Below are 25,595 nucleotides of genomic sequence, written 5' to 3'. Positions count from 1 at the left end.
CTTTTAAGCACTCTTGGACCTTGGAGAATCAAAATTACATACAAATGACAACTATACAGATTACAAACAAGCTTTGAGAAGTCAGGATAGAAACCTACCAGCAATATTTTTATGTATATTAACAACACACCACTGAAGCAGATGATAGTTCACACGGGATCGAGAAGTGTTACCAAAAATAATGTCATATATTGCAGTGCTTTGTGAGTATTACTGTTTCTTTTAGAACAGATGGACCTTTACCAGGCAGAATGAGCTGTACCTGACCAAAGAGTACTTTTGAACTAGCAAAGAAGGTAACTTGTACAAGGAATATTTATAACTTGCAAACAGGAAAAAGATATAGCGTGCCTATACAGAAACCAGCAAAGTGAATGAAATGCTAAATAATCAGAAGCATGACAGAGAAGCATTAATTTAATTGAACAAACAAACATATAAGTCGTAAGGAGAAAAAAGTCAGGAAACAGGGAGAAACCCTTAAGTTTCCAGGGTCTGGGTCACACTGCTAGCACAGAAAATAGAATTAAAAATACTGGGCCAAATTCTACCCTCAGAGGAACATAAACAATTCCCAAATCAATGGGACTTGCATGTATCAATCTAAAAGGCAGAATCTGATCTATCAGTTAACTAATTTTTATGCAGCCTATTGCTATTGATAGCTACATGTACACAGGATTTCTGACATTATGGAGGATTAACTGAAGTATGGTGGAAAAACAAAATAGTTAAATAAGGTCTAAATATTAATGACACAATGAAGATAGAAATGCAGATCTGAGAGACTGCAAAGAAGAGTATTCTTGTACATGAAGAATTGCATGAGAGAGAAAAAGGACACATTGGAGGAATTAAGAGAGGGGTATAACTGTTATGGTTCAAAATTTGCTATATATCACCTGATAAGAAAAAGAAAGAAAAAACATTTGTGAAAAGAAAAAAAATAGCATTTGGTGATTTGAACAACTTGTGTATTAACTGGGACAAAATAGGCTGAAGAAATAAAATGAACCATACACGGGAAACAGCACAAAATTGCACATTACGAGACAAAGAAAACTAGAAAAGGAACTGTTTGGTTGTTTTTTTTCCTCCCAGTAACCGGAAAACTAGAAAAGGTACAGCTGAAGGAACACAAACCATGATCTAGTCAAATTAACATGGTGAACAGAAGAGATAAGAAAAGACCAACCAGAGTAAACACAAGAATTATTACTTTATTTCACAATATGTTCAACTGAAAGTTGATATGTTGGATGAAATTAATGCAGTTGAAGGAAAGGGCCCAGAGAGGAAACAAACTATGCAAAGAAACTAGTGTGGATTGAACATATATCTTCTGATGCTGCAATGTGAATTGACCTGGGTGTCTTCTCTAAGCCTCTCCACTCTCTAAAGAGAGTACTAACCAGGAATAGGGGGAAAATTCATACTGAGAAAGATGTTACTGAAACATTATTTGTTTGTTAAGTAGGACTTATTTTTTATTTTAATGCAATTTTATCTTTTTTTGATTACACCATTACTTTTTACAAAAGTACATTTAAAAAAGGAAAACCCTCACAATAATGGCATTTATGGTAAAAGGAAACACTCACTTGAAATACTGCTAAAATGTTTATTATTAAAAAGTGCTTTTACCTTAGCCTTTCCTTCAAGAGCTCCAGTTCCTGCATATATTTTACTGACGGAATCACCATTCACAGACCACATGGACCGGAAAACTTCCTGGAAGCGAGTAACCAACTGAGGCTTCTCAGCTAACCCTAAAACCTCCAGTTGTTTTGTTAGCATCTGCAACAGTTCAAGAGAAGGCTCATGAAGTGAATACATTAAAATATATATTGTCAAATTCTCCCTTTAAAAAAAAAAAAAGCATTTACTTTAACTCTGCATTCAGGAGAAAATGACACTATATCATGTTAGAGTCCTTCACAGCAGTATAACATACTAAAAAAAGTCAAACCAGAAAAAGCTAGTTAGATATAGGTGGTCTTTCAATGTTTTAATCTAAAAATGTCATGGTAATATCATAACCTTATCTTTTATTTCCAGGTGTTTAATTCTGCATTAGTATCGAAATGGAGTTTACTCTACATTCTTCCTATCAGAGCCACAGCTAAGTCTCAAAGTATCACTGACCTTTCCTAACAGAATGCAATGGATGTAGAGCTCTGTGATACTAAAATGAGTAAGACAGCAATGTCTTTTGTGGTTCACTTTATCTTCCCTCAAATTTCTACTAAGAGTCAAGAAGCAAACTTTAAGAATAGTGATTTGTAGTCACTGTAGGCAGAATGTTAATTTATCAAGTAAGCTTTATAAGTTATAGTTGCACTAGTTTAAAACCGTGTCAGACAGGTATGTCCCACAGGCAGATCTAGCTCCTAGGATCTTTCTGTCTAGACAGCCTTCTCAAAGGCGTCTACCTGCCAGGTATAGCTGAAAAGGTCTGGGAAGGATTTGGAGATAAAGTGGGAGGAGATCTGCCTGACTGGGCCCTAGCAGCAATTTTTATAGACGCCACAGCCACCTCCACAATGCCACACATAAAAGTTCAGAGGAACAGATATTTCTTTTGCTGTCCAACCCCTGATGTAATCACTGAACCCTACTGCAACAGACTCAGCTGGATATCTACTTCCTCTTGTACCCAGCTGCTGTTACCCAATACCAGGTTTGGGGAAGCAGCTTCTTTTATGTTCTCTCTCCTCACTCGCTGCCTATACCAAAAAGGAGAAGGGGGGACATTTTCCAAATTGTGTGGGAGAAAGAACTCATGGAGATAGGAAAAAGGGGTGGGGGAAGGAAAGGAGGTTGAGAAAAGAGAGTAGAGAAAAATTCCCAAAGAAGCAGGGAGAGCAGCAAATGGGGTAGGACAAATCCCCAGAAGAAGGGAAAGAATTATGCCAACTCTTGCAATTTTATCGTGAGTCTCATGACATCTGGTATTTTTATAAAAGTCCCAGTTTCTGGAGTCATGCAATCACATGGGAATTTCTTTCATTAAAAAAAGAAAGGAAAAGAAAGATTCTAGCCCTTATGCTTATGGATATGGATATAAGCTTGAAAACAAACATTAAATGTTCAAAGAACAGAAGGCAAATAGGATTTTTTTTTAAATGTTGTGATTTTTAAAGTAATCATGATTTTTGAACACCTGGGGTTGGCAATGCTGTGAAGGATGCAAATAGAAAAGAGATTTGGGGAAGAATCCTAAAGTGGTATGGTTAGGGTGAAGGGAGAAGAGAAATGTCCAAAGTGGGGCAGCGGTTGGAGGAAAAAAACTACAATGTGGCTATGGAAACAGAGCGGGAACTAGAGGTAAGCTAATTAGAAGAGAAAAACAGGCTTCCTGCATGCACTATCTTTTAAAATTTTCCTTAAATAAAGATTTTTTTTAAAAGTATTTCATTTAAATACAATTAAAGAGGCTCATTCAACAGTTGGAGAAGACTGAAAAAATTGCCTCTTGCTGGTGAGCTTTATATTCCCAGCTCATGAATTTTAACTGAAAAGGTAATGTGGCCCTCAACACAGAAGGAGTTGGACATTTCTGCTGTAATGAAATTAGTGACTTTACTCCAGATTTACACTGGTACAAGAGAACAAAACGTAGACCTGTAAATATAAAATTACTATATACTTTGATTCAAGTGAGTGTCAGGTGTCTGTTTTCTACAGAACAGACAACTGAAATGCATATAAAACATGAGAAATGATTATTCCATACAGGTCTTCCTAGCTCACCCAGCTGGACTACTTCAGAACCTGAGTATCCGTCTACCATGAACTGTCAAGCTCAAAACTATGATGGACACAGATTTAGGATCAAAAAGGATCTTCTTTAAGGATACAATCTCTGTATTTTTTCCATTACAAGATCAATATGGGATAGATATATGGATGAACGAATACTTAAAGTAATCAAATTCTTTTTTTACAGTACACACTGTGAATTAAGTCATACAGAAAGAGAAGAACTCCAAAACCAACCAAGATTAATATATATTAATAACAGACCCCAACTGGCATGTTTTTCCCTTTATTTCTCAGAGTTCTATAACACGAACATTGTAATAATTCCCTGCAGTACAGGCAGCTGAAACACTACAAAACCTTAGATCTTTCAAGCTTTGGTTAGATCCACCATCTACCTATGGATGGGACACGTTAACAGTGAAGAAAACAAAAAATCAGATAAAGTTTCAATTCAGTGGACTATTTGACTAGAACATCATTGTACAGGCAAACTACTATAATCAAAGCTCTATGTATTTGGCAGACAATTCGACTTAAATTTTGCTTCAAAGTCACTGGATTCTACAGCTTTCCATTCAAAATTCTGCAGAATTTTCATATAAAATGTTAAAATCGAAGGGTTTTATTAAATTAGAAGAAAAAAATATCTTAAGTACAGTAGTCTTGTTTATTTTTATATTAATTTAGTTTCAGTGTCCACACATTTCTATTTTTAAATATGTTGCAGGTTTTCATGTTTAGGTTTCAGAATTAACCATTTATTAAGATGAGTGGAGCACGGCAAATCTCTCAAAGCTATCGTTTCGGGCTGTCAAGCATCACTGCATCAGTTTACATTCAGTTCATGTTTTCAAGCTTTGCTTTATAACCTTGAACATGAGAAACTTTTTTTTTTTTCTTTTTAAATATTAAAGCTGATATCCTGGAGCACAATTTTAAGGAAAATACTGAATTCTAGAATGAATTCACAACCACAGATTTGGGGCCAGGGTGGATAAAAATCAATTATTTAAAAAAAATTAAAAAATCAGATTTTTTTATTTAAATCGGATTTTTTTGATAAAATGCTTGTTGAGAAAAAAACCTATCTAAAGATTATTTTAATTAAGATACATTATAGCTCAAAGATATCTCATCATGGAATAGGGATTATAAATTCTAATTCTATAGTATGGGACAATATATTCATGTAATGTTTAAGAAAAATTTTGTAAATGAGTTCCAATAGTTTATGGATTACGGACCCAATCTTATGGGATTCCAGGGGTTTCCGTATAGATTATTTAGGTTAATCTTTCTATCTACCCAGTGGGACTCAGTGCTAAGTCTAGAAAATACCATCAGAGATGCTTAGTTTTGCAGTTCTCAAACTGTGGATTTGTGTCTCCAGAGATAACATGCTTGTTAACAGTAAAAAAAACTTCAACCCTATTGTCCCTCTGTGTACACAGTCAGTCCTTTACCTCTCTCTAAAATTGCAAAGTTTCAAAAAGTTCAATGAATAGAAGATTGTTGTGGGTGGAATAGATCTGGACAAGGAGAAGAAGTCTGGAGATAAATGTGAGAAGGGAGGGACAGGCAGTAGAAACAAAGGTGAAACTGTTTGAGCAGCATATTCCAGAAGTCTTGAGGTCTTTCTGAGTGTAGCCTTCATTGATTTGAGATCTACCATACCATTCTCTCACTAGAAGGGAAAACCTATAATGGCAGCAGGCCGTAAAAGAGACCCAGTTTGGGTCGCATCTCTCGGAGTCGTGAGGAATATGTATTAAGGTTATAACAACCAACAAGAATGCACTTTTATGTAGAAATCCATGATTTAATAGAATCTTCCTGACTAGTGATTTAAATCAAATCCACCCTGCTGGGGGCCCAACCGTAACATTCTCTGTGTAATCCAAAACTCATGGACTAATGATGTTTCCTTGACAGCAGTACTGGTAACCATTTAGGACAGTAGCATATGCACCAAAGACCTTTATCCACAGTGCTTACTATAAGTTCAATTTGAGGAATCTTAGTTGAACTCACAGCAAGTGCTATGGGTAATAAAGTGCTTTTGTGTGGGATTGTTGCGGTACTCCTCCTTTGGAATTGCAAGCCTGAAACTGAAAGGAAAAACAGATGGACATACAAAGAAAGGGGAATACATCAGTGGTAGTGGTCCAGAATATACTTTCCTTAAAACTGATATAACCACAATTTAGTACTACGAATTGAGAGCTACCAAGATATGTTAGCCCACTGAGCTACAGGGCCATGCTACAAATCAGATTTTAACTCATAACTTGAGCATATTGTAATTAATCTTGCCTATTGACAATTATGGCAATTTTATCATTCAAGTATTACAGAAGCATCAGAATCAATCAGTGTTTACAAGTTCTACATCAAGAAATCTACATTATTTTCCTACCTCTAAGCCAAAGAAAGCCTGCACACTGTTTGTTCTATCCAGACAGTCCAAGCAGTTTGTCCTGATAGTACCATTTTGATATCTGTGCCAAGTACAACAAAATAAAGAGAAACACTGAAATGACTCAGTAAGACAAAGAACATCAAAGGACACCAAGGTCTTAAAGAGACGAGTAAATCAAGGCACTGTAATTGCAATGTTTTTGTTATAAAAATACATTTATAACGTTGGCTGCTATAGCTCCACCAACAGTAACAAAACTGACATCTCTCTTTTAGACAAAAGCAATTTATCTCCAGCAAATAAAACAAAGTCTTCCTTCAATTTTTTGGTGCGGTTCTTGTTTTCTGAAGTGTAATGCTGGAATGAACTCTCTTTCTAAACAACCCAGGAAATACAACATGCATTTTCTAAGTATTTCAGGGGTACTCACTTCTAGTTAAAACAAAACAAACATTAGAAAACAAAGCATTAGGAAAGTGCCCTGATTTGCTGAAATTAAAGTAAGACTGTAGTAAACTGTAAATGTAATAAAACTGCATCCAATACATTATTTCAACACTATCTTTGGGAAAAAAAAGAACTATAGAAATCTGGTTGACACAATAAAAGAAAAAAGAAAAATGAAGAGACTTATTTTCTATATTAGATTAACAATTTACCTACTCAGAAGAGATAAAACAAATAGGATGAACAGATTTTAAAAAGTTATAGCACAACTTAAAAAAATATTTTGTATACCTACTGCAAGTCATAACTTAACATGTCTTAGCTCTGTTGTACTCCCTTAACTATTAAGAAGCTGACAAATATAGAAGGTATTTTAAAAAAAATAAATGTGTGTTGTCAATCATTTTGTTTATCTTTAATAAAGCTTAAAACAAACAATATTTTGGTAAAACTGGAAAAATGTATCTTAGGAGACAATTGAATATCTATAATCCTCCAAGAACAAACCTCTCTAAATTGGGTTTTATTTTGTTTTCCATCTCCTAATTATGCTAGAATGGACACTTATTGTGACAATACATATTTACTTCTACTGTAGTAAACAAAAAAGACTGCACTGGTCAAAATAAAGAGGGTAGTAGTAAATCTAATTTGACAAGACAGAAACAGAGAGAAAAAAACAGGGCTGTTGGTTTTTCCAAGAGGACAATCTAATAAATCATTTTTACCCACACATCACAATTAAGACAGACTTCTAATTCCAGTTCTCTCAATGGCAAAAATTATAGTTTTTTTAAAAAGAAACTCTCAAACTGATATGGCTTTAAGGCTAATAAGATATTAAAATGTGATCGTGTGTTGGAGTAGATTTTAGGATATTTTATTATTCAGTAGAAAAAAAAAGGCAATTTTTGTGGACAGCCCTCCGCAACCACGTGGGAAACCCAGGCTCAGAAACAATTAAGGGAATTAGTTCCATTGGCAAACAGTTGTCAGTCATTAAATCTAAGTGCTATGCTCCATCACCAAAGATAATTTAGACAGTGTTAGTACCAAGAACAGGGAAAACTGGTTCTGCTCTCCCTGTCAAAAGTTACTTCCTTATCCTAAAAAGGAACAAGGACTATTGCATTAAATAAGCCAAAATGGTTGAGTTCAAAACAAAGACTTGAATCTGAAGTAAGCCTCCATTAATACCGGTATGAATTTAGTATCACCCTGGACATTTAGAAACTATTCAGAAACAAGAAAACATGGCATACATTGACATATAAGCACAAAATAACTGGTTCACATTTCAGTTTTAGGTCACCATCCTAGATAAATAAAAACAGTGTCTTCACACAAACAACCAGAAATATTTTTCTTCTATATTTGTGACTAAAAGTGAAAAATTAAATTACGATCATATTCTGATTGTAGGAAAGTTACAGAAGTCATATAGTCAAACCTTTGAACTTCCTTTCCATCGAAATAAAAAAATCCACATTCTAAGAATTTTTGGACTTGAGGTTTAAGCACGCTGTGTAGTTTTTCTGCCTTTCCGCCTTTAACCATTTGATGATAGTCAAAGTTCACCATTTTGATATCAATAGCATGTTCAGAGGCTTTCAAGTGGCTCTGATATCAGGAAAGAGAGAGGAAAAAGTATAAATATACCAAGCAACAAACAGGGTGTTGGATTAGTATAAGCCAAATATGCCACCAATGTTAAGAAAGTTATTAACTCCATTTGTTCAGTATCTTTATCATTATCACTTTTTCTAATAAAATGAGACACTTTATTATATACTAACCCAAATCATTCTAATAAAATATAAACAAGACTCTAAATGATTACAACTGAATTTTTGTGTTTTAATTTCCAAAACCAGAATCAGATTTACATTCTACCCTCTACTTTAACATCATTAAAGCAGTGTAAGTATTGCAGCTTCTTCCACAAGTTAAGGTATTAGTAAGCTCATCAACCACGGCAGGGAAAAAAAAACCATACGTTGACAAGTTGTCTGGTTTTAGAACTGAGGTTTGCAAACAGTGGCCCATGGACCAGTGACAGTCTGTGGGGAGCTGGTTGGTCACATAATGGCTACTCTCCTTGTTTTCAGCTGTTAAATTACATTTAAAAAAATCCAGCTAAAGTATAGTAACTGATTTCCTAATATTATTTTTGCATGTAAACAATTGCTGTAGTTGCCACATGTTATGTGATCACAAAAAGACGGGGAGGAAGCCTGCAGGATTGCAAATGTGAGAGTGACTCCAAGAGATGCACCCATGTGACCCATACTGAAAAAGTTTGAGATCCCAGGCCATAGACTGTTTCTTTGCAGCTTAATTCTACACATAGCTTATTTGTGATCTTAAATAGCCAATCTGCTCTGAAAAGTGACTTTGTATAAGTGGCACTGAAGGGGAGTTCCATGTTTTTGTCTCAATGCCTTCTGAGCAAATTTGCTCTCCTTACAAGTAAAACAATGGCTTTTATTTTTTCAATGTCCCAGACTGAAAATTCGTCCTAAAATCTGAAAGTCATCCTGGGTTCTTTCCTGCCCACACATCACCACTAAAGAATAAAAGAGTCTGCAAACCAAATTGTGATCTCAGTCACATTTGGACAACTCTACTGTTCTAATGGAGTTTAGAAGTTTAACCAAGAGCAAATTTTAACTTTGCCATTGGAACTTAGTTAATAATATTAGCCAAGAACATGCAGTGGCAGTCAAAAAAGAAAACAGAATGTTAGGAACCATTAGGAAAGGGATAGATAAGAAGACAGAAAATATCATAATGCCACTATATAAATCCAGGGCACACCCACTCCTTGCATACTGTATGTAGTTCTGGTCCTGCATCTCAAAAATGATATATTAGAATTGGAAAAAGTACAGAGAAGGGCAACAAAAATCATTAGGAGTATGGAACAGCTTCTATATGAGGAGAGAGTAAAGACTGTGATTGTTCAGCTTGGAAAAGAGACGACTAAGTTGTCTGTGTGAAGTTGTTCAGAAGTCTGGAATGTTAAAAGTCGCGCTCATTAAGTAGTCAAAGATAAATGCAATTTTTTCAGAAGTGAAAATACACTTGCAACACTTTTAACTAAAAATGCCCATTTTGAGATCACAGCTGGTGACAGTATACCAATTAAATGGGACATCATTTCCAGCACTATTAATATGCAAGTCCAGCGGTAGAAGTAGTGAACGAATACTATAGTTGTCATCGTACGTAAATAATGGCTTTTATAAGAAGAAAATTTGTGTTTCCTTTTTAAACTTATTCAAAATTCAATGCCTATTATTCTTAAATCAATATAAATGTATCCTGGTAATACTGGGGAACAAACAAAAAAGAAGCAATGGACATTTAAATGAAGAGCATCTGTAGTTAGGAGAAACCTAGGTAGAATAAAAATAAAGACTAGCAAAATTCTTCTTATGTAGGGTATCTACAGAACAACAATTGAGTCCAAGAAAACATTTTCCCACAGCACACTACTGAGGTGGACTTCAAAGTTTTATGCTGCTCCCTGAAACATGGTATTGATACTGTTAAATAGACTAAACTAACCATTTTTCTGTTCCACTAAGGCAGCTCCTACATTCCTTACAATTCTCTCTAAGAGTACTATGTAAAAAAGGATGATCAAAATAAACTTTATACTGTATTAACAGCATCCTATATTAAAATTAGATTAAAAAAATAACTCAACTGACATTTACAATGAAATAAAATTTCTGTACCCCAGACACACAATACTGTCATCTTCAGCTTAGTTTTCTTTCTATTGGAATTTCTTTCTTGGTATTATTTTAAGGTTAAATATATTTTATAGATATAACTGAGCATCTTTCAGGTGATTTCATAGTCTAAATTGGTAATATAAAATAATTTATTTACAAATTAATTGTAAGTAATTATAGAGATAATTACTGAAATGAAAATTATCTCTGCTGTGAAAAAAAGATAATATGAGAGAAAGTGGACTGATATTACAGGCTATTCTCTAATTAATTGGAATCCAGGAGAATCTTTATTCAACTATATAAATCGGCAGCAAGAAATCTTGAGACTGCCTAGTTACAACCAAAACGCTGGTCTTCTGAATAAGTGCTAAAAGTTTAAATTTCAATTAAACTATGAAATTATTTTTAAGCCTCAAGTGATGTAGTCATTTGAAGTTCAAGAAGTCCTTTTCTTGATAGTCTAAAAATACATCCAGGAATTACTAGAGCAGTATTTTGGAGAAAAAATAGTTTACTTGAAGCACACTCAGTATTAAATACCAAAATGTCTGTTGCCTATATACTAACATTAGAATGCAGAAGTTATTTCCTTTAGACATAAAGAAGTATTAAGGGAAGATAATTTACAATTTCTTATCAACAGGCTGCCGTATTGCTGTTATAACTTTTTAAAAGAATGCTTATTTTGGCTAACATGCTCAGACATATTGATTGTCATTAAAACTATTTTAAAATCCATTTAATTGTATATATCCTAAGAAATGCCTCTGTGAGCTTTTAGGATCCTGAACTGAGCAAAATGGGAACAGATTTACTTTAAAAATAAGCAGTTACTCTACTGTATAATACATCTGTTTTATTCTCTAATAACTATTTAACACCCGCCTAAGGCATAAGCCAATTCTGAGAACATACAGGGCATGCGATAATCATAATACTGACCTGGAAGGCTTTGCTAAGCATGTGCTCCCCTTCTTTTGCCCCAAGTAAATTTACAATAATTTGCTTGCCATATACATTTTTAAGTGTTCGGAAATGCCTGTTAACAGAAGAAAAAAAAATCCTTACTCACCTTTTGGCTAGTAACAAGGTAATATAAATCATCATCTTCTCTTAATCAACCCCTTCTGAATAAAGGTCTAGAGTACAGTGTACATTTATCATGGCAGCCATTTTATTAGAATTTCTCTCACGGAAGTGATCCAGCCCCCTGATACCAAGTGACAATGGACTGCTATTTATGTAGTTCAATGGTAGCAAATATTCTACTTAAGAGGAAACATTTGGCCAATTGTTATATACAAGTATGAAATGAAATTCTAAACTCCAATTTTAATATAGAAGTTGCCAAATAAAGATTACAAGATGAACTGTTAAGCACAGGAGTAGCCCACTGAACTTCAAAAGGACTACTCACATGCTTTGCTGAATTACAGCTTTAAATCGGTCAAACTACCTGATCAGAACAGCATATTAAGAAAAATGCATGCCACTATTTCACCTGTCAAAAGCCGGTGCATTTGCTTCAAATCCCCTTGACATTCTGACACGATGGGATCCCACCTTTGACAAGAAGAGTACGTTTAATTACATACTTGAATTTTTGTGTGTGTGTGTGTGTGTGTTCGGCTATCTGCTCTCCAAAATCCCTTTTAATCCTATTTCTGTCATACATTATTCCTTCCATAATATGTGCTTCTTTCTATTGGTTCATTAATGTTTGCTTTCTGAAGAACACCTTTTTGATGCAACCTCTTGAACCTCGTCATGTAACTACACTTCTAGCTTTTTTGTTTAGGGATACACGAACCTTCTGTGACTGTTATGGTATGCTTATGTAGCTGTCATGCTGCATCTAAGGATTTTTAAATGTCCTCATTTTTTTATTTTAGTGTCACAGTACTAGATTTTCGTACAGTTCCTCTCCCAAAGATGTTGGACTTAATTATATTGTAGTCACTATTACTTAGTGTCTCACCCATAGTTACTCCTTGAACAGACTCCTTTGTATTATTTAGGACTAAAACCAAGAGTAGCCTCTCCGCTTATGTGCTCCAGAACAACCTGTTCCAAGAAGCAATCATGTTAAAAATCAAAGAACTCAAAACTTCTAGGCCAAAAGAAACTAAGCATTAGAGATGGTGCACTCAGGTCCCGTAAGAAGTAGTATCTTCAATAGCAATGCCTCCAGTCAGTCAAGAAGCAAAAGTCTCTCCCCCAAAGAAGAGTTTCATCTAGAGCTCAGCCAAAAAGATAACAGTGTAACAGGGCCTAAAACCCCTATCTTAACTACTTACCTGCAGACCAGGCTGCTCCCAAAATAATGGGACAGATCCACGAATTTGTATGAAGGAAGACACACTGTCATCTAGGAATATCACCTGTTGAGAAAAAGCAGTAATTTTACTGGGGAATTGCAGAAACAAAGCAGTCTTTTTTGCATTATCTAAACACAGTGAATAAAATACATCTAAACACGTTGCATATATCATAGTATAAGCAGGAGTAACAATACTTGTTATTTTAAAAAATTCATATTAAATGACCTATGTGTCTGATGCCTCAGAATGCACAACTTGAATAAGTAAGTATTCAATAGTAAGAAGATAGACTATTCCACAGGGACAAGTTTAATGTGGTTTTAGAAAGAGGCTATTTTTCTTTTTAAATTAAATCCTGCTCCAAGTTCTCATAAAAAGTGTTTCTCTGTAAAGATTTCTTTAAGACAGCAAGGCAGAGTATATTTACAACTTTTTAATTTCACACCCACTTTTTAATATATATTTTTGGTAACATTTAGACAAAAAGCATACATAAGACTTAAGTTTTCCATTTTATTTCTCTTACACACAATCCTATGTAAGAATCTTGGAAAAACAGACAAAAATATTTAACCTGATTATCGTAATTTAGTTTCTAGGAGCCATTTCACATTCATCTTTAAAACGTCCCATAAGGCTCTTTTAAAGTTTGCGAAGAAGCTTTGATTTCTCTTTCAGTATTCAAAATTCACTCCTATTACATACCTGAACGTTTCCTTGTTTCTGTAAGTTCTTAGAACACAAAAGTTAAATTTGGGACTTACGATGGTTTAGTTACTTTATTTCCATTATGAGATGCATGTTTTTAAAATGACATTGTCAAGTAATGAGTTACTTTAACTCCAAGATTTCCTCGAAGTGTTAATATTTAGCCTTAGGTTAAAAGCAATAAATTTCAAATGTTATAAAAATAAACTGCGATTTATCATCTAATAAGTAGCTTACTGGAAAAATATGGTTCAAGAAACTTGACTGCATACTGACCCCAATCCTGCACCTGGGTGTCAAAGCCAATGGGACTCTGCACAAGTAAGCACAGAGATTCACCCAGCTATGACCTACCCACATGTATACAACTGCAGGATCAGATTCTTCATAACAATGCAATCAAAAGTTTCTACCACAGAATAATCTATAATTTCATGAATTACAGTATAGTAATAGTTCCAAATTTAGGGCAAAATCCTCAGTGTAAATTGACTTAGCTTCATTGACTTCAAAGGAAGAACACCAACATATATTAGCTATGAATCTGGCCCACGATCTACTGCCCTGGAGCAAAAAGCCATAAGTTGTTTACTATCACATTGAGTACAGACAGATGGGCAATATAGTTAAAATAATATAGCATACCTGTTCTGTTTCAACAAAATTAGCAACATGACCATCATCATTTGTTCCCCGTACATTAAACCTTGTCCCAGCTCGTTCACAGCTTAGTCGTGAAATGAGGCAAGCCTTTGCCTGTTTGTGAGCTGCATAAATTGTTCTAATCTCTACTCCTCCACACATGAGACGCAATAGCCAGTCATCACAGTTCACACCATAATGCTTAAGATGCAAATGCAGTGATTGGTTCCTATCAGAAATAGAAGGGACTCAAATTAATGACAATGAGAGAGAAATAAAAAATGGCTCATTTTGTTTAGGCAACTGCTGAAATTCCACACTCAGTATAAGGAATGTAAAGAGGAAAGCTTTCCATAAGATGCACAGTTTCATCCACTACTCCTATTTAAACATACTTGACGTAGCAAAACCTTCTAGAAAGTAGCTTAGATGTTTGTAGGACAAAATTGTGCATAGTGAATTTTAATGGACATAAAAACTGACAACCCAGAATCTTCGGTTAATACTGCAGATTCTCCTATCCTTTCCTAGTAATGTGAAAACCATGGATTAGCAAGTAGAGTTTTCATGGTCATTCAGTCAGTCTCAGAGAAATAAAACCAGAATGCCAACTGTGGGGCTATTTTGTGTGTCATGTGTGACCCACCAACTCATTTCATATAGGCCACCCAATAACCAATTGGTACACTGCTAACCACGACAGAATTTGGACTGGCTACAAACTGAAAAATCTGCGTGTACTCCTTTAACAATTTCTTGGGACAGTTTCCCACCCCCAAAAAGCTTATTTTAAAACCGTGGAACATGTTACCATGTCAGAGATCCTGAAATGAAAGAATAATTCAACAGGCTTCTTGGAGTGTCATCAGTATTTGGGGCACCTCAGTTTTGTTCAAATGATGTTCGCTTAAGCTAACAGTGCTTGTTTTCTTTGAAGCACCCTATGATGTTGTCAGTTTACTGCCAGTTAGTCAACACTACAACCTAATGATGAAATTCATTGATCCAAACAACGGGATAGGTGATTATGAAGTGTAATCCAGGTTGTTAAACTACTGGTTATGGGATTTTGTAATAGGTATATAAGTCAAAAATTATAACTTTGGTGTTATTACTGTATTAATGTATGAAGTATAAAACTAAAGGAGTAACAAAAAATGAATTCACTTAGTCATACTCCAGGTAATGTTCAGTGTTAACTACAGGTAACAAAAACATAATGTAATTACAGTAGTAAGTGTTTTATAAGCAATAGTATAGAACTATAAGAATTCTCGTAAAACAAAATATCTAAAGTAGTATTTTAAATTACTAATATGACAGTCACAATGATAATAGCAGCATTTCATTAGTTAATTCAAACAACTTTTCTAAACACTGAAGCAGGGTTTGTATAAGTGGGGACAGGGGACGAGAGGAGAGAAAAGGTAAAGAGAGGTAATAATGCAGAGTGCTGACATGTTGTAACATCACATTCACAATGTTCTAAAATTAAGTACAACTCAAATGAAAAAAGCATAAACTAGACAGGTCTGTGAGCCAACAGGAAGCACTTTAAAAAAAATAAATTGTCAGTATCTGGTAAATAAGATTATAGTTTGCAGCTAGTGTTGGGCTTTTGTACTCCCTTGGAGTGAGAGATTCACTTATGAAAAAAGAGAGAAAGTTTACTGAATAGCAAAAAAAGATACGGTCAGTAAGAGAGATGGTTCTCAGAATATTTTATTGTAACCACAAATAATTTCTTAAGAACTTTTCTCTTAACACTCTCAATGCATTAGTGGTTTATTTTTAGTTTAGTTGTTTATTTTAATAGTGTCACCACTGTTTTTCAAAATACATACCTGACTTTTAGCAAGCATTCCAGAGAAATTTATAAGTATTTATTAATGAAACCTCAAAAATTCTGTGGGTTGGGTATGTATTATTTTGCAATACAGTACAAAGATATGCTCTGTTGAAACAGGAGATTGGGAACCTAAACAACATTTTTCTTCGGGGAATCTGACAAATGGATTTTATATACAAAACTCTTGGCAAGATTAAAATGTGTATACAGAATAGTACTTTTTAAAACTGATTTTTAGTGTTTAGTTTTCTGGATATGCAAATCTGGGTCATTTAATCTATTTCACATTGTAACTAGTGATTTACTGGCTAGCTACTGAAGGCACAAAAAGCAGGTGATCTGAATAAAAAAGAAAGTTAAGGATGCACAGAAAATTTAAAACCAAGATGATTTGAATAATATCAACTACCTTGATGGTCCTCTAGCATGGTGATCTTAAGCCTTAAATTACTAGCCTATTCATATAGCCAAAGCCAATTTCCTGGGGTATTGGCACGCAAAGAGAAGAATTCTACTGGAATATGTGTGTGGAGACATTCCTGGTCTGACCCATCTCCCCAAAGCCCCGATTTCCCCCCGCCCCATGTTTTGTATGCTTGACCTCACACTACAGCTCTACCTTGTCATCCCTCTATCCCCAGTTCCCAAGAAGGAGTGGCAAAGGGTAGGACAGAACTGACACAGAAACAGAGCTGCTCTCAGCTGAAGGTGCCACATCAGTGGAAAAGTTACAGCAGGCGGGAAACAAGTAGCTTTTCACCTCTTCTAATGTGCACATACGTCAATGGAGCAGTGTTGAGTCTTTCAGTAGCTGTAGGAGGGTTACCTATATTCATGCAGCATCAGAAATGGAAGAAAGGCAGGCTAAAGGCAGGGGAGAATAGAAACTGAAGCAGAACCTCACCTAAGAATCATAAGAACAAGTATACTAACCTTCAAAAATTCTAAGGTTTACTCTTAAGAGTTGTAATACTGTCCATAATTTCTCATCATTGGCACTAACTGACCCATTTGTTTGCAGTCTCAGCAGAAACGAAAGCAATAGTACTTGTTTTATCAAGAATTTGATATATAAAAAGCCACATACCTTTTATTTAAAACTTCCTTCTACAAGGAAGAACACAATGTAGTAAACCATGTAATAAAGAGCTGCAAACGAAGAGTGAAAGCAACATGTAGCTTCCAAACGACAGAGGGAGTATCACAGTTTTAGAAACAGTGCTCAGAAGTAAGAAATGCCCTTTGGAATCTCCCATCCAATACCAGTTTTCGATAGAAAAGCAATGATACATTTTACAGAGGTTCAATCAGTTTCTTCAGGCAACACAAAAAGCAAAATGTTACATCGTAACAAGCGTTTTGATCAAAGTAAAATATTGTGAGTTTTCACAACTTGATCTTTTAGTGAAGACAACACCCCAAACTGTGTCGGATTTTTACTGTAGAAAATGTTCAAGCTCACTTTTATAGGAGTCTGAAATAAAATAACATGGAATTATATATGAGCCCATTTTAACAATCAAGATTTTCAGGACAGAGTCAATGATCAAAACTTGCCGTAGATCAACATGTACACACACACTTTACATGCATTACATTATGTCAGGCCTGGCAAAATGCATTATCAACTCACCAGAAAAATCTATTGTCAGTGGTGTGTTCTTGCATGCTACGGTGAGCATTAAGACTAAGATCTAAACTGACCCCAGTAGCAGACCATGCAAAATAAAAATTCCCCGAGTTCAAAACTTTGCGCACTTCTGAAATACGATCTTCATCTGAAGGGTCACTTCGTAATGATATGAATTCAGTGGAAATAACTCGAAAAACTTCAGATTCTTGAATCTTTCCCACAGACATACATCCTGTGACTAGAACCAGATAATGTAACAAAGTGTCTCCTGCAAAACCAAAAATATAGTTGAGCGATGAATTCTAATTACACATATTTTAAAGACAACTAGTGATTTTCAGCCTTTTTCCCCGTCCTAAACCCTATTTACCATTTCAATATAGCCAATGGTTACATCCACCAAGCTTCGTTCCATAGCTCTGGAAAATTTACTTACTCTTAATTTTTAACCAAGGCAATTCCTTTTGGTATTCTATTTTGCATGAATATTTTGCAATAGCAATACGATAATTTTACAAGTCATAAAACAACTATACACAGTACTATATCTAGTTTTGGGTTAAGATTAACTTTGTTCATTAAACAGTGAAAATTGAATTCAGAGGCAGTACAGTGAACCTTGCCATGTGGGTGATGTTGGAAGATATTGGTGTTCTCTTCTTGAACAAGTATACACATGCACCCCTAATTTGTGAGCTCTCAACTTCCCCTATGGTAGTCAAGAGATTGCAAACAGGGGGAGGGTATTATTGAAAGCAAGAAGGGTTGTGAAAGTGGAAGTTATTTTTGTTTACTCTTTGTTTCTAGTAATACTCACAACATGCTAGGCACAGTACAAACACTAAAGGAGGCATAATGCTTGTCCTGAAGATGTTACACTGAGGTTTCTTACAGGGACAAAGAGGCTCTCTCCAAGTAATAAATAATCACTTTTTTCATTGTTTTTTTAAACTCACCCAGATTTAACCTTAATACACCTAAAAGTCCATATGCATCCATTACTTTGGAGTATGTGCTCTTGATTGCCTCTTTCTCTGCAGATGCTATAAAAAAAAGAAGATAAAGTCACTATTCTAAAAAAAAACAAAACCCTTTTGACTTAACAATGTAGCTCTGAAAACAGGTCCACTCTGAACTGGAAATTAAAGAAAATACAGCAATAATGCTTAAGGTATCTGAAGCTCTTAGAAAGTTACAACATTCAATTATATCACTATTCTTAAGGACTCCTAACAGCATTTAGTGACATTTTAAAACAACAGCCACTCTGTCTTCTGGGGATTAAAATATATTTTACTTGTGTTGCTATGTGAAGATGAACAACATGCCTGCTATCTTTGCTAAGCTTTAGCAAGTCAGTGCTTAAAATAGCGAACACTGCCAAATTTTAAGACTTACTTATAGAAAAGTCAACCTTGAACCAAGACACAAAAGGCGGGGGGGGGGGGGGGGGGGAAATAGAACTAGTGAAGTACTATAGTTTTTCAGTTACTAGTGTTACTCAAGCACCAGACCAAAGCACCCTTTCCCATGCTATCACCTAAACAAACTGCTGCTGTTTTCTGATGACCTACAACAGAAAAAGCGGGAAGAAACAGAACAAGCACAGTGGCAGAAAAAACAGGCCACTAGACTCAAGACAATGAATTTCTTCAACAATAATGACCACCGTCACTTCGCTGCCATCGAAGCAGCAGTTGCACCCTGAAGAACTTTCAAACCCACTCAACCCCATAATCACAGACTCACAGAAACGAAGGGATGGAAGGGACCTTGAGAGGTCATCTAGTCCAGACCCCTCCCCAAGACAGGACAAAGTATACCTACACCATCTCTGACAGATGTCTAACCTGTTCTTTAAAAATCTCTAATCACCGGGATTCCAGAACCTCCCTTGATAAGCTATTCCAGTACTTAACTGTAGTTAGAAAATTTTTCCTAATAGGTAACCTAAATCTCCCATGCTGCAGATTATGCTGATTACTTCTTGTCCTGCCTTCAGTGGATATGGAGAACAATTCATCACTGTCCTCTTTAAAACATCCCTTACCATATTTGAAGACTTACCTCGTTCTTCTCTCAAGACTAAACATACCTAGTTTTTTTTAACCTTTTCTCATAGGTCAGGTTTTCTAAACCTTTTATCATTTCTGTTGCTTTCCTCTGGACTCTCTCCAATTTGGCAACATCTTTCTTAAAGTGTGGTGCCCAAAATTGGACACACTACTCCAGCTGAGACCTCACCAGTGCCAAGTAGAGTGGAACAATTACCTCCCGTGTCTTACATATGACACTCCGGCTAATACACCTCAGAATATTACCTTTTTTGCAACTGCTTCAAATTGCTGACTCAATCTGTGGTTCACTACCATCCTCAGATTCTTTTCAGCTAGACTGATGCCTAACTAGTTAGTCCTGATTTTGTATTTGTGCATTTGATTTTTCCTTCAAGTGTACTACTTTGCATTTGTCTTTACTGAATTTCATCTTGTTGATTTCAGATTTGTCGTGGTTGTTTTGAATTTTAATCTTGTGCTCCAAAGTGTTTGTAACCCTCCCCCCCAGCTGTGTGTCATTCGCAGGTTACTTAAGCATTCTTTCTACACCATTATCCAGATCATTGTCCTTATTTTGCTGCTCTCACACTTTCCTTTCCTTAGAATCATGAAATCCATCATTTAATTATAGTTTTCATCCAAATTGCATCCTACGTTCAGTTTTGCAACCAATTCCTCCCTGTTAGCCAGAATCAAGTGTAAAATGACTGTCCCCCTGGTTATTCCTCTACCTTCTGATACAACAAGCATTCAAAGAATGTATTGGAGACTTTATGTTTTGCAGTATTAGCTAACCAACAGATGTCTGGGTAGTTAGAGTCCCCCATCGCTACCAGGTCTCTTATTTGGGATATTTCTATTTGTTTTAGAAATGCCTCATCCACCTCCTTCTCCTGATTTGGTGGGCTATGGTAGACCCTTACCATCATGCCACCTATGTTTTCCACCCTCATCCCCCTTTCATCTTCACCCAGAGACTTTCAACTGGTTTGCCTCTTACCTCCTTCTGGACCTCAAAACAAGTTTATATAATTCTACAGACTGTATGGACTACCCCAAATTGAAGGGAGGGGGGAGAGATAGCTCAGTGGTTTGAGCATTGGCCTGCTAAACCCAGGGTTGTGAGTTCAATCCTTGAGGGGGCCATTTAGGCATCTGGGGCAAAAATTGGGGATTGGTACTGCTTTGAGCAGGGGGTTGAACTAGATGACCTCCTGAGGTCCCTTCCAATCCTGATAGTCTATGAAGGGATGTAAGTAGGAAATATCGCAGAGCAGTAAACTTCAACTGTGCTGGAAGGACCCTGTGGTAGTTGCTTCATACAGGATCTTGGGCTGGGACCCAGTTGAAAGGGAGGGCCGGGGTCCCCTTACCATATTCCCTTCAGGGCTGAAGCCCAGATGCAAGTGGACGCCAGAAGATTCCTGGCCAAAGATCAGGAACCAGGAACCACAATTGCCTGGTCAGGGAACCAAGGGGCTGGATATCATGTGTGCTAAGCAGTAGGCCACTAGGCCCACAGAGCAGCCTATTGCAGTTTACAAATATACAACTTATTTCCATGCAATTTGTTGGGCGTGGAGAGGATGAAAGAGGTCTATAGTAAATTAGGTAAGCAGCATTATATTTATGTAGCAAGGGGCTGACAGTTTCTGAAGATAGATACTTTGGGGGCCATAAAAAGTATAACTCTTACCCTTGCATCTAGTTCATTTAGGACCAAGTACTGTTCCTGTTTACGTCAATGGCAAAACTCACAGTATTACTACCTCAAAAGGTTTATAAAATTATGTGTGGAACTACAAAAAATCATGAGAGCTTTAATAATTTTAGGAAAAAGAAAAGGAGTACTTGTGGCACCTTAGAGACTAACCAATTTATTTGAGCATAAGCTTTCGTGAGCTACAGCTCACTTCATCGGAAGTACTCCTTTTCTTTTTGCGTATGCAGACTAACACAGCTGTTACTCTGAAACCTGTCATTATGCAAGGCAATAATTTTAGAGTTCATTTTGTGCATCTTCAGGTTTTTGAGCCTTTAGGATTTATGTTTTCAAGCTTGTCTTTGTAATTATGAGGACTAGAAACACTTGTTTTTGAATTACAGCAGAGGTTCTAACATAATTAAGTGACTCAAGGAGCTGAGGCTTTAGAAAAAATGTCACTAGAGTTGGCAACATTGCTCCTCTTCAGTGGGAGCAGGATGGGTTTCATTAAGGAATATATCTGCAGGTTATCTTTAATGCTTTGCTTAAAAGAGTGAAATAACAGATTGAGCAATTTGGAGCGTAGCTTGTATCTTCACTCTTGAACTAATTAGGCATGATTTTTAGTTTCACTTTCATAGTTCAGTACACTGTGGTGGTATTATTCATTGCGGAGACATTTAAATGATAGAACAGCCCACACACATTTTGAGATTGTGGGGAGGAGGAGTGAGTCAAATAGGAAAAAGATCTCAATGCAGTAATAAAAAAATAAAATAAAAAAACCCCCAAATATTTTCAGGTCCTAGCCATTACATTTTAATGCTGAAAACCAGTAAAAACACTGAGTTCTGAATAAAGATACATCGGAGACAAGTGCATAAAAAGACACCTGTTTGAATAATACCACTTCAAGTTTACAGTTCATTAATCTGGAAAATTTAAATTATTTCAACTACTGTGCACTACAGTGGAAACAAAACCACAATCAGACAAGTGAATATGCAAATCAACCACATGGTTTTTACTTTATATTATCACAATCAACAAAAACCATCTCTTCAGGAATTTTGATTTCTTGGTCTAGTTGTCAGATTACATGATGAAACATACAGGCCACCAAAATTACTTTTATTGTTAAATGCCTTATCCTCTGCATTGTACCTAAGCAAATTTGAATGGCTGGTTGAAAAGTGTATATCACATGGATTCTTATAAAGTTAGAACACATACCTTAAATAAAAAGGAATTTATATAAAATATTTAAGATAATACAAATACGCTGAAACATTATGACAAATATAATCTAAGTAGAAAACCATAAGAAAATATTAAGAGATGCTGCACGTTTTGCATCTAAGGAATTATAAACAAACTTTTATATTGTGTTATTTCAAACCTAACACAGGATCATGTAATACTGCACCATAATCAGGCTTGGAAGGGATTAGATTTTTATTGGTAAATGTCAGTTTCATGGTACACATACAAACCAACGGAAAAAAAATTGCCACCAATGACCATCAAAATTTACAGATAGGTAAAGTAAGAAAAATGCTGTTTGAGAATTCAGAGTTTGATTTAATGTTATTTTGTATATTCTGACATGACAATTCAACAGCTATAAAGTTTTAACTTTAACATCTACAATCATTAAATATTCTGACCCCCCCCATAGTTTTGCACACCTGTGAAAATTTAAAATTGAAAAAAATGCTTAAAAACAAATATTGATATCCACCAAAATTATTAAAAAAAAATAAAAATTGAATTCTGCCAAACCTAACCATAATGAATCCACACAAGGGGAAAGATTGAAGTTCTGTATACAACCTTAACTGTCATTTTCTGACTGGGGAGTTTAGCCATGAAACCTTAACTCTTAATATAATTTTCATCCCTCTGGATTTTAGTATCTTTCATACAGCCTGTATTTAAAATGCTTTGTACAAGTAAAAAAGCAAACTCTGTATATGGTATAAAGTTAGAGAAAACAATGGTGCAGAGACATCGTACAGTGAAAAAGAGAAAAGCATTCACAAAAAAGTTTTAAAGGCAATACAACGATAGATTGTGCATAAGATACAATCAGATATTTACAATTTTTTTCTTAGAATTACCATAATGTATGTAAGGAATAGCTTAAGACAAATAACTGGAAAGGGACGGGAAGAGTAATTACTATCACATATTAGCATTTTATTCAATTAAAAAAACCACAGTTGAGAAAGCTACATACAGTTCCACACTTACTACTGATTTGTTTTTGTTTTCAGCTCTTTTCATTAGACAAAAACACCAGGAAAAACAAGAGCAAAGACGAAATGGACCAAAGGATCTTACTCAAGCAAATATTCCCAAATTTTGAATTAAATTTATATAAAATGAGCAAGAGATTCTAACTTTAAGCACTAATCTCAAGCAGACCAACATCAAAATCCATTAACTAACTCAGGGGTGGCCAACCTGAGCCTGAGAAGGAGCCAGAATTTACCAATGTACATTGCCAAAGAGCCACAGTAATAGGTCAGTAGCCCCCCATCTGCTCCCCAGCCCCCAGTGCCTCCTGCCTGCCGGCAGCTCCCACCAATCAGGGCCTGCTCCCCTCCCCCAAATTAATCAGCTGTTTCACATGCGCTATGGGAGGGAAAGAGGGAAGAAGCGAGGGCATGCAAAGCTCAGGGGAAGGGGCAGGGGCCTGAGCAGCGAGCATCCCCCAGCACACTGGAAAGTTAGCATCTATAGCTCCAGCCCCAGAATCAGTGCCTAGGTAAGGAGCCACATGTTGGCCACCCCTGAACTAACTGATTTAGGAGCTCTTTAAAATGAGCTATCAAAATCACATAAAAAAATACATTTATGTCATCCATAACTTCACAGTGCATAGACTCATCACCTGTATTATTTATTTAATTCATCCCTCAAAGAAACATTTTTCTTCGTTCTGAATAGTTACATTTAAGTCCGAGGGGGAAAATCCATTAATGCAAAGTATTTCTCTTCCTCTTGGCTGCATCTATAATTTAATCCCTCTAAACTGTAGATACAAAATGAATCTGGATTCATGAAGCTGCCAGATATAGATTTTGAATCTGAAGTTATTTTCTTTAAGTTATCACTGTTTCATTATTTAATCAGAACAAGTGACCTAATGTTAAATAGTCTTGTTTGATTCCTAAGAATTTGAAACTATGTCTCAATTTAAGAACTAACCATCTTTCTTCCTCTTGTTTTCTATAGTGTACAACACAGATCTGAGCCCTTCCCTCCAAAAATAAAACTGCATTATTAGTTACTTAGCAGACCTACTGGAGTTTTCTACTCTTCTTCCCTTCCTGATTAACAGAACACCTATTGGGAAAATAAAATTTCTAGAAGTCATCTATAATTATTATCCTGGTTATGGTGCAAATGCTTTGTCAAAAAGAAGCATCTTGCAGCATATTGTGAAGAGTATCAAGTAGACAGATATCTTTCAGAAAATTATTCTACAGGTGAACCCTCTTAACTAAGAATGTTTTATCTTTCAAGCTCTTTGTCGTGGGCTTTGCAAGCAGCTCTGTCCAAGGAAAGTGTAGCTGTCATGACTAGTCATGAATAGAGATGGTCACTGAAGTTGCTGGATCAAAATCTTTTGAAGCTTTGGAGGTGAGCCTTGAACTGAAAACAGAAGAGAACTAGAATCCAATTCCAGACCTCAACTTTCATTTTTTATTCTCTCTTTTGAAGGCTTCTTCTTATCCACAAGTCAGCAGTTCCTCAAAATGTATATTTTTTTAATTTTTCAGAAATAGCAGCAATTGTGCACCCTTTATGTTGGGGGGAAGTTACGGAATGCACTACTGCTCCAAATCTCCAGTCACAAGGAAGGAAATAAGCAAAAGCTCTCCATTCCAATCCAGAAGCTTCTAGATGTTCCACACACCATGCAAGCCAGGGAAACAGAAGAAAGGACAGTCTTTTTCATTGCAAGAGTGTCTACAGAAAAGCTGCCTAAACAACTGGAAAGTGTAGCTGAAACAACTAGCAGGTGTAGCCAAATCAAAAGCACATTCCCATTTAAATCCAGTACAGCATCAGCTCAAACTACAGAAAGCACACACTATACTTTTGCTGGGTGCTACTGACAAAGTAACTTTTTGTAGAATTCATAGCAGGCAGCACTGCAGAATAAACTGTAGAAAAGGATTTTTCCCTCATAGTCCCAAATTATGATACATTAAACATGAATACATGGTTGTGGCTTGGATTTAAAATGCACAGCAATAGGAAATGTAGTTTTATGTTCTCCACAACTCCATTA

The 25,595-nt window shown here is 35.8% G+C and overlaps 1 protein-coding gene across 10 annotated transcripts in view; it reads right to left on the bottom strand.

Moving 5' to 3' along the window:
- Positions 1-25,595, bottom strand: part of SYNJ1 (synaptojanin 1) — a 107,566-nt gene that overhangs the window by 74,060 nt on the left and 7,911 nt on the right. For all 10 annotated transcript variants that reach the window (XM_073362090.2, XM_073362107.2, XM_073362119.2 and 7 more), the window contains exons 3-11: positions 18,487-18,573; positions 17,531-17,798; positions 14,052-14,277; positions 12,675-12,758; positions 11,879-11,940; positions 11,320-11,416; positions 8,082-8,251; positions 6,182-6,263; positions 1,645-1,797 (exon numbers count right to left, since the gene is read on the bottom strand). In XM_073362090.2, the coding sequence (XP_073218191.1) occupies positions 1,645-1,797; positions 6,182-6,263; positions 8,082-8,251; positions 11,320-11,416; positions 11,879-11,940; positions 12,675-12,758; positions 14,052-14,277; positions 17,531-17,798; positions 18,487-18,573 (1,229 nt within the window). The remainder of the gene's footprint in view (positions 1-1,644; positions 1,798-6,181; positions 6,264-8,081; positions 8,252-11,319; positions 11,417-11,878; positions 11,941-12,674; positions 12,759-14,051; positions 14,278-17,530; positions 17,799-18,486; positions 18,574-25,595) is intronic.

This window comes from Lepidochelys kempii, chromosome 1 (genome assembly GCF_965140285.1).
Source record: "Lepidochelys kempii isolate rLepKem1 chromosome 1, rLepKem1.hap1, whole genome shotgun sequence".
In the NCBI taxonomy this organism is placed as follows: domain Eukaryota; kingdom Metazoa; phylum Chordata; order Testudines; family Cheloniidae; genus Lepidochelys; species Lepidochelys kempii.
This window is presented reverse-complemented; position numbering and strand designations above follow the sequence as displayed.